This window comes from Rhea pennata, chromosome 2 (assembly GCF_028389875.1).
Source record: "Rhea pennata isolate bPtePen1 chromosome 2, bPtePen1.pri, whole genome shotgun sequence".
Classification (NCBI taxonomy): domain Eukaryota; kingdom Metazoa; phylum Chordata; class Aves; order Rheiformes; family Rheidae; genus Rhea; species Rhea pennata.
The window spans coordinates 89,913,275-89,922,859 of record NC_084664.1 but is presented as its reverse complement, the minus strand read 5'-3'; the positions used below and the strand labels follow the sequence as shown (position 1 = coordinate 89,922,859).

The window sequence follows — 9,585 nt, the reverse complement described above, 5'->3', positions numbered from 1 at the left end:
GACTCCTTCGTAGTGCCATCAACCACTTCGGTTGCCCTCTAATCCCCCTTCGCCGACTTGGTACGGTCCGCGCTATTATGCTCCTCCCGCCCTCCCCCCCACTTTGGGGACATGGTATGCGCCAACTGGCTTCGCTTGGGCCGGCCCCTCCCTGCCCCGCCCACTGAGGGGGGGTCCCACCCTCCCCACTCCTGGCGGAAGCGCCGTTCTCTCCTCCCCCTTCCGGCGCCGCGTTCGGCCGCGCTGACGCTTCCGTCACTTCCGCCGCCACCGCCGCCGTTCGGTTGCTGTCTCCCGCCGAGCGCAGGACGCCCCAGGGGTGCGGCGCGGCGCGGCGCGGCGCGGGGGAGGGGATGGCATGGGAGAGGGGGCGCCTCGTCCGCGGCGCGGGGCCGCCGCGTGTGCAGGGCAAGCGCGAGCTCCGCGCCGAAGGTTCTGGAAGGGGCTTGGGCGGGGGTTGGGGGGAGCAGCGCTGCGCCATGGCGGCGCCGCCGCGGCCGTTACGCGCTGCCTTGGGGTGTCGCTGCGGGAAGCCGGCAGCGCGGTGTGAGCAGCGGCGGGGAGCGGGAGGGCGTTTCTGCCCGGCGGCGGGACGCGTGCGAGCAGGCCGGGCTGGGTGTCAGCTGCCGGGTGCGTGGTGCCGTCCCGCAGGCTCGCCACCCGCCCTTCAGGATGTCGTACATGCTGCCGCACTTGCACAACGGCTGGCAGGTGGACCAGGCCATCCTGTCGGAAGAGGACCGAGTGGTGGTCATCCGCTTTGGGCACGACTGGGATCCGACCTGTATGAAGATGGATGAAGTCTTGTACAGCATTGCAGAGAAGGTAAACTGCACCTGCCGCTCGCTTCCTGCTCTCAGTGTGTCGAATGGCTGAGTCCGAGGCAGGTCACCACTCTGGTTGCGGAGAGGTATTTCTGCGTTAGGAGGCAGCAGTGAAGCTATTCTGTTTGCTCCCATGAGCATCTCCTAAAGGTGACCACCTTCCCTGTTGTTTGTAATGTTTAACGGGACGAAAAGAGTGCTGCACATCATGAAACCAGAATCGCTGCTGCTTAATAATTCCTCATTTAATGAATGCCAGCATTCAAACGAAAGCGCGTGCTGGGTAATAGGAGCACTATGATTCTAGGTAATGTAGCACCATCAGTTTACAGTCAGAATGCTTAGTAGCTTCAGAGTCTTGTTTGACTGATATAAAAAGCTGTTCTCATTTTGACATTTAAAAACGGTAAGATCTAAAATATACAGGAAGGTGTTGACTAACACATCAGTGATATTCTTAATGTAAATGAATGCTATTCTGTTTTGTTGAATGGGCTGAATTAAATTTTAGGACATACTGAGGCAAAGTTTGAAGCTTTTTCAGATGGAAACAGGGCCTTCTGACAGCTGATTGCTCACTTTAGACAGGTACACACTGAAGAACTAGTTTGTGTTAGCATACAGAATCAGCTGTAGTTTACCTTTTCATCTCTTTGGTAAGGATATTGTGTAGTGTTGTATGCTGAAAACTGACAGCTATTCTTTGAATCACATAGGAGGAGAAGCAAAAAATCAGAGACACAAATGTTAATATTTAAGCTTAGGCAGGAAGAGGAGTTATTTTCACGTAAAATTATGTGCATATTACATAGCTTGGCATGAGGTTGTGTTTATGGTGTAGTCTTTTCTTTTTTAATGGTACTTTCAAGTAAATGAGCTTCTGTTCTGTCTTTCAAATTCTATGTTTAAAGATCTCTACCTACAGTCAAATGCTAAGACCTAATAGGATATAGTAAGGGCAGCTGTGACATGGTTTAATTTAGTCATTTTGTATATAAAGGTGGGAGTTTCTTATACGTGGATACTGTTAGTATCTACTCTTGGCAGGATGTTTGGCAATTTGGCAGACATATTGGCGCTTAAGGGTGACTGGGGGAAGAAAGAACAGTATAACTTCTTATTTAAAAATCTCCCTCTGCAGAAATGGCAAATTAAAGAGGGAGATCCTTCCTCATCCTCTTGCTTACAAGCCATGTTTGGATCTCGCAGCTGTTTTAAAGAGTGAGTAAAAGTTCCAATTGTACAGGTGTTTATACTAGCGAATAATACAGAATGTTAACATACTGTAATTTCATGCTACATTTGGAGAAAATGTAGCTGTATTTCATATTTGGTACCGTGGTGTCATTGCTTTTTTAATCTGCAGTGTATTTTTGGGTAGCAGTGATGTTATCTCTACTTTATTATATGAAGTTACGGGGTTTTGGGGAGAAAGAAACTAGAGCAACATACAAAAAATACAAAGCAGATAATTTTCACTGACATGTACTCTACTTTTTAAACCTACGTTATTTTTTCAATGTGATACATGAAAAGGAAGCAAAGTTTCAGTGAGTTCACAATAAATTGTATAAATAAATATCCTTTTTTTGGTTAAAATCATGCTGAAGCAAAAGTCTGAACTGGGTTACGCAAAATTCATCTGGAGCACTTTCTTTATAAATACACTTTTTTTCAAAAAAATTGCATTTTACAATAAGGTCATCTCCTGAAATATAGGGCTTTGCCTGCTAAATTTCTATAATACTTTTTTTTAGTTGTAACAAAAGTATTTTAAAATGATGATTTATTCAGTTCTAAACACAGTAAATCAGATGACCTCTCTTGAAGTAAGGTGACTTTAACAGATAGGTTGTATTGGATGAGTGCTGGTCTAGGAAGGATTGTTCCAATATTTTGCACTTACTTAATCAGAAGTGTGAATTGCTGTGACTGGCACAAACATTAGTTGTTCCTCTTTGCCTTAAGATCACAGGAAAAATGAGAGGGAAGGTGGGGGGGAGGATTAAAAAAAAAGGAGGGGGGCGTGGAGGGAAAGGGGCCTGTGGAAATGACAGTGATATTATAGTCACTCTGTAACACACTAGATGTTTGTAATTAAAATTGAGCAAAGCTTATACATTTATTCATGTCCATAGTTTTCAAATTCATTAGCCCTAGCATTGCTTCTGGCTGGATGTCCTTTCTCTTCTGGCATATAAATGTAATACCTAAACTGCAATAGCATATTCAGAATTGAGGGGAGGGGGTAAACATTGATGGAGTAGACCTTCAACTTTGTGCTGACTGTGTTTGCAGTCTCTTTCAGTTCAGTAATGAAAGCCTGCTAGGTTTCTTCAGCTTGAATGAATTATTGCAAAAACTATTTTCAGTTACCGTATTTTTTTCTATGATATCCATATCCTCATATCTATAAGACATCTAAATTTTAGAAACATTATCTAGGAACAGGTGAAGGTCAGAAGACTTTTCTTGTATCTTTTTTCCAGATTTCCTTAGAAATTTTCTGTGTCTACCCTGGGCTACTCTTGGCCATAAGCTAATGTAGGGTTGTGAGACTTATTTCAAAGGGCGTGGAAATCTTAACAAAAAAAAGGGAAGACTATTACTTATCCCCACCAGAAATGTAAAGAAACTCTAATGCACTCCTACAACATAAGATTGCCACAGCAACACAAGGACAAGGACAAATGTTAATAATCATAATTTTCTGGAATGATCCTGTTAATTAAGAGTATCCGGAGGGAGAACCTTGGAGGAGAAGTGAGATTTATTTTATCTGATGTATTATTTTTTTTCCTTCATCTGTTTCCTATTTTCCACCTACGAATCATCTTTACAAGACAAGATTTATTGAATATGTATATTAAGTTCAACTGTATCAAGATTAAGGGACATACAGGTTGCTCTGCTTTCTAATTTTGAGCCATTCCGTTTAAAATTTTAGTAGTACTCCACCAAAACAGATATAGTTCTGTAAATTATTAAAATATTGGCCTGGAACGATGGCTGGACAATAATGTACTTTTGTTTTCCTGTATATGCTTATTGAATAGCTAATCCTTGAAGTTACAATAACTGTGGGGGGGGGGGGGTGGAAAACAAACCCACAGCCAAAACTAAAGCCTAATCCTTATTAATAAGTTGATAGTTTTGAATGCATGCTGCTGGGTGTTTTCTTTTTTTTTTATTTTTGTCTTCTGTCTTGTCACCATGGTCAACAGCAACTATGATGGCCTAGTCAAACAGCAAACATTGAACTGAACCATAAATAAGTGAACTTGTTGGAATTAAATACTCTTGAGACATTAATGTCTTGCCTGTGTTTCTGTTGAAAGTGTTAGTCTTTAGGTGTAGGGGAAGTGTGATCCTGTCCAAAAGGAGACATTTAATGAGTATTGAATTGCTTTTGCTAAATAAGCCTTGTGGATTTGAGCTGACTCTGTAAAGGCAGCTCAGATGCTTTGTACTACTGTTTCCAAGTAGCTTGGGTCCAATATTGTGTCTGAGAGTATGGGCTACTTCAGGCTGTAAAACTGTTTAATGTGTAGAGACATCTTGAGTAGTTCTTCAGGGCTTGTCTTAGATGGTATTGAAACAAAATGCCTCTTAGGTGAGAAGCCTGCCCTGTGTGAAATGGCCACTAAGAATAGGTATATGCAATGCTTCTGCATCGCCTGTTCCATTTTTAGGCTCTTACCCATGTGTTTATCAGTTTTGTATTTAGGCCTAAATCACAACCTTCCACCTCTCCATGTATCAGTTACATGGCAAGGCCCATGTTATGGGCAACTTTGTCAACCATTGTTAAAACACAGAACAAAACTCCCTATCCAAATGTATTTACAAACTAAGTGATTTCTGAGTATGGAAATGCTTTAAAATAGTATCTCGTCATTGTGGTGTTTGGTTCTCATCTTGTGAGATTTGAAATTAGGAAAGCAACAGAGAAAGAATAATTTTTAAAGTTCCAAATTAAAATTTGAGAATTCTGTATCCATCTTTAAGGGGGTTACTGCATCATCTGTTTCACTTCTAGTGCGTGGTTATGCTTCTCTCCTACCCATGCAGGAGATGAGGAAGTTTCAGATAATGTCTGAGATGCTTGGATTATGCTGGTAGCTTGAAAATATGCTTTGCAAAGGTGATTTTAATGATTCAGTCCTTTTGAGTGAGATTTAGGTAATACCTTATTAAATAATTGCATAAAGTATCTCTATTTTAGAAGATAAGCTAATCTGTTCCTTAACTGTGGCTCCCCTTTCTAAAATCTTAGGCTGTTGGGATTCATTTCCAGTGCAAACATTTTTGGTTTGGCAACAACTTGACTATATTAACTGTATAAAATGTCAAGCTAGCTTTGAAAGTCTTATTGTTCCAATACTTTGTGGAACACATTGTTATTGCAAGTAAAGTCTTAGTTTAGTGATGCTTTTGTAGCTGTCTATCATTTGTCTCTCAGCAAATTGAGATTCTGAATATATTAATGCTTGTTTTAACTTAAAGTCATTTTCTGATCTCTAAATTAAGTCATTCTCCAAAGACTTACTTTTAGTTTAAGAATTGCCGAATGTGTGTTGTGGAGCTTTCCCACGCAAGGAAACTACTGTTGATGCTAAAAATGTCAGCAGACTGAAGAAGAAATAAGAGGAGAAGATAAAAATGAATGCTTCAGGTGTTTTTGAAACCTGTATTCTGTCTCCAGAGGCTAACCAGAGAATAAGTGTGGATGCTTTTCAGTTAAATTATAGACTTTGAGCATCCTCTTATGTTTCTCAGAAATCTTCCATGTAAAATTGTTATGGGTTAGAATAATCATTTCAGAGGGTGTTTAGTTTCAGTCTGATACTATGGCTAACTTGAGGTATTTTAGACTTTAGATGGTTTGGAACACTGCTTAAATGAGCTGATTTTGTTAGATTATTGGTAGAGCCCAATGGCTCCATATTAGCACAATAAAACACTTACATGCTGCATGAGCCCAGAAGAGATCTGTTAGGAGTTTTTTTGCTGCTAATACTTGCATCTTTGAAGTGTGTTTTTTTTTTTCTTAACTTTTTTTTTAGCAATTCAGAAACTTTCTTTAGGAAAAGTCTGTCACAGTGCATTTACTGTATGTTCCTATTCTGTTTTTTTTAATAAACATCACCATACTTTCTCAATTAAAGTGCTTGTTAGGATGCTTAGTACAAGGTACACTATACAGAATATGCTCATCTCATACAGTCTAATCTAGTTTTGTGGGGTAAAATATAATTTCTGGTTTATGTAAAGATTTTTATTGACCATTGTATTTCTAGATGATTGGTAGCAAATTAACACATTAAAAGCACTTTGAAGTAGTAAGTAAGCACAGACCACATGTTTTACTACAGAATTCTTAACTGTACATAGTCAAATGAGGAAGACAGAAACTGTGAATTTGTATGTCAGGGCTGAGCAAGGTTGTGTGTTCATGTTATACAGTGCAAGTACTTGATCATATACCTTACAGTTACTGATTTCTTAATTTAGATACCTACCACCTTACATTTTAATTTATATATACATATTTACCTATACAGATACAAGTTTAGAAATTGAAACTCTAATTGCAATAAGGGTCAAGTCTACAACGTCTGATAAAAGCATGATTTTCTTTCATGAATGAGAAAAACTATGAAATTAAAGGGGGAGGGTGATTCTTGTGCAACTAACTCAGTAATTCTTCAAAAATCTATCAGGATGAGAATTGCCTGGAGAGTAGCTCCTCATTGAGGTCCTCTTTTCATTATCAATTAAAAACTTAAGCTCCTGCATTAGCTTCATATCTTTCAAAAAGCTATTAATATTCTTTTTTCCTTTTAACTTTTTTTAAATGAGACTAGTTAAAAAAAAAAAAAGATACCTGGAGGAAGGCACAAGGAAGGCCATTCCAGATTATTAGTTTTCTGAAGTGTACAAGTAGCTGACAACAGAGGTAAAACGTGTCAGCTGGCTTACACAAGGCATTTATTCTACATGTTTGGAACTGTGCGTATTATTGCAGTGTCTTAGTTGTCTACAAAAGGCATTTGTTTTCCTAAATGCTTGCTTTTTTTCTTTCTTTCTTTTTCTTTTTTTTTAAGCATAGTCACTTCCCTGTTGATACTGGATGTAAAATTAGCATCTTGCCTGTATATAAAAGTATTTTCCATGTTAATGATTTCTTTTGCATTTGAAAGAATAGCAAGCCTATTTACCATGATTTTGTGTGTTAACATTTTGCAAAGTAAACGTGGCAATAATAAAAGCCTTTCTTTTAACTAATAATATCAATAACCAAATACTTGGTAATATATATATATAATAAAATATATTTATTTCCTGTTTTCTTCTGTTTAGGTAAAAAACTTTGCTGTTATTTATCTTGTGGATATCACTGAAGTACCAGACTTCAACAAGATGTATGAGTTGTACGATCCCTGTACAGTCATGTTTTTCTTCAGGTGTGTAATCATTCTAGCATACAATTCAATTAAGTGTGTTTTGTTTTTTTTTGTGCCAAATGCAGTGCCTTAGTAGAATTGTAGATCCTTTCTGAATTCATAACAGCATATTGATACTTACATCTTTATTGTTCTACAATGGAGTAAATGGATTGAATAGGAAAATGGCTTTGTTTTCCAGTTAGTTTAGTAACTCTACTTTGGTATTAATACTTATGTTACTTTCTAAGCCATGACTGCCTGCAAACCAAAAAAATAACGATTTTTTTGGATTGCAAAAAACAAAATTTCAATACTTCTATGAAATGAGATCCTAAAAGAAATCTGATGGAATTGAGGTTCTTTTGTGCTAAATTTTCATTCTAGTGTAACTTCAGATGTCAGGAATTGTTCTCTTTTGTGGTGGTGGTTGGATTTTTTTTGTTTTGTTTTTAATCTGAAAAAAACCCTTCAAGACTTTGTCACTGGCTTGATAAAAATTATTCTTAAGTATTCTGCTGAATATTTGATTGAATTTGAATCCATCCTTGTGGAAGGAAATCCATTTTCTTGTTCACAGATAATTCACATCTAGGTTTGTTCTTTTAAGTTTTACCCTTTCAGCTACTGAAGTATGCTCAGTATTACTACCTACAAAATCATTGACTTAGCATGTTTATAAACAAGCATAGTAGATAACTTTTGAAACCCATTCTGTCAGCATAACTTGTAATAACATAAGGATTTTATTTTTAAAATATTTTAACTTAGTTATATCAAACTCTGTATTTGTATATAAGGTACAGCTTTGATGTAAAGCTACTAGACTTTTAATGTGCAGTCTGCAAAATCAGAGGCAGTGTGGAAATTTAACTAGTAGAGTGGAAACCATATGAACGTTTATTTACTAATGATGTACAAATTAGTTAAAATGAAAACTTTGTATTTATTATCCATTTTTTCATAGTTGTAAATCTGAAGTTCCCTGTAGAGATTACTACAGGATTATGGCACTCAAGGTTGTCAAACTTGCTTTAAAGGTATATCCAAAGTAGTCAGGTTCTGGGGCTAAGGCATCTCCTTTGATGAGGTCAGACATACTACTGGCAAGTCTGGAAATATCTCTGTGGAGGTAGATGGTAGTAGAAAAGAAATACAAACTAGAGAATATATTGAAGGATAATAGTGCTGAGTAATGATCTTGATGCAGGAGCATTTGTACTCCTTGTTCTAGCTATAGAAATAGTCAATAAAATGTTAACTTAAATATGACGAGTAGATACTTTTGTTTCAGGCTTGCTTGAAAATCTGTTTGTTTTAAGGGCTTCTTTTGAATCTTACAAAGCATTTGGGGCAGGGGGATATTTTAGTTTTCACAAACTGAACTATAATAGCATATTAACCTGGCTGTTTTTTCTTTCCCATTAAAGGAACAAACACATCATGATTGATTTAGGTACAGGTAATAACAACAAGATCAACTGGGCGATGGAAGATAAGCAAGAGATGATTGACATTATAGAAACTGTTTATAGAGGAGCCCGCAAAGGTCGAGGTTTGGTAGTATCACCGAAAGATTATTCTACTAAATACAGATATTGACATTTTCTTAGCATCTGCTTTCTTTTAACCCCACATACCCTTAAATTTATCTTTGTGTGTGTGTACATATTAATGTGTATATATTAAAACATCCTAAAATTTTGTGAGCATAGTTGGAATTATTTAAAAGCTTTTGAATTCTGTTTGAAACAGTAGAAGACATGAAGTCTGAAACTATCTGACTGCAGAAATTCTGTAGCTGCATTTTTTTTTAAGTAAGTCTTAAACTCAGTCTAGTATGATATATTTTTCTACACAAAAAGCCTATTCGTGGAAAAAATTCAACTATGTTTGCCTGCTTTTGTTATGCGAATATTGGGGAAAACTGTATAATAGCTTTTTAAAAGGAATAAAATGTTCTACTTATTTGTCTGTCTCCTCTTTAGTGTTTTAAAGTTGAGAATGAAAACGTAATTCCATGCAAAAACATAACCTTGAAGATGAAGGCTTATCACTTCTATCAGGATTTTCTTGTGTAGTATGTCTTTCACATCCCTTGTCAGATAAGACTGACTTGTTAAGCAAAACTCATGACTCTGCCAAAAAAACAACAAACAAATTTGAGCTGCAATGATAGTTTCTTTTTTCATGGTTGCTATACCTACTAGTCAGTTTGAAATAATTCCGTGTAGAGTCTGAGGTAATTGCAGTTTTGGAGCTGGCTGCACAATTAACATCTGAAGAAAGGGTGAGCCATGCTTATATGTTCTTGC

At 37.6% G+C, this 9,585-nt stretch overlaps 1 protein-coding gene across 3 annotated transcripts; it reads left to right on the top strand.

Annotated features, from left to right (window-relative positions):
• The first annotated feature begins 259 nt into the window (after positions 1-259).
• Positions 260-9,238, top strand: TXNL4A (thioredoxin like 4A). Of its 3 annotated transcripts, none has more exons than XM_062568019.1 (4): positions 260-319; positions 652-825; positions 7,188-7,291; positions 8,701-9,238. In XM_062568019.1, the coding sequence occupies exons 2-4, from the start codon at positions 673-675 to the stop codon at positions 8,870-8,872; spliced, it is 429 nt and encodes a 142-aa protein (XP_062424003.1). In that variant the 5' UTR covers positions 260-319; positions 652-672; the 3' UTR covers positions 8,873-9,238. The 3 variants fall into 3 exon arrangements, with proteins under 3 accessions (XP_062424003.1, XP_062424002.1, XP_062424004.1); XM_062568020.1 differs by lacking the exon at positions 260-319 and adding an exon at positions 1,966-2,045 and having other exon boundaries at positions 763-825; XM_062568018.1 differs by lacking the exon at positions 260-319 and having other exon boundaries at positions 490-825.
• The last annotated feature ends 347 nt before the right edge of the window (positions 9,239-9,585 follow it).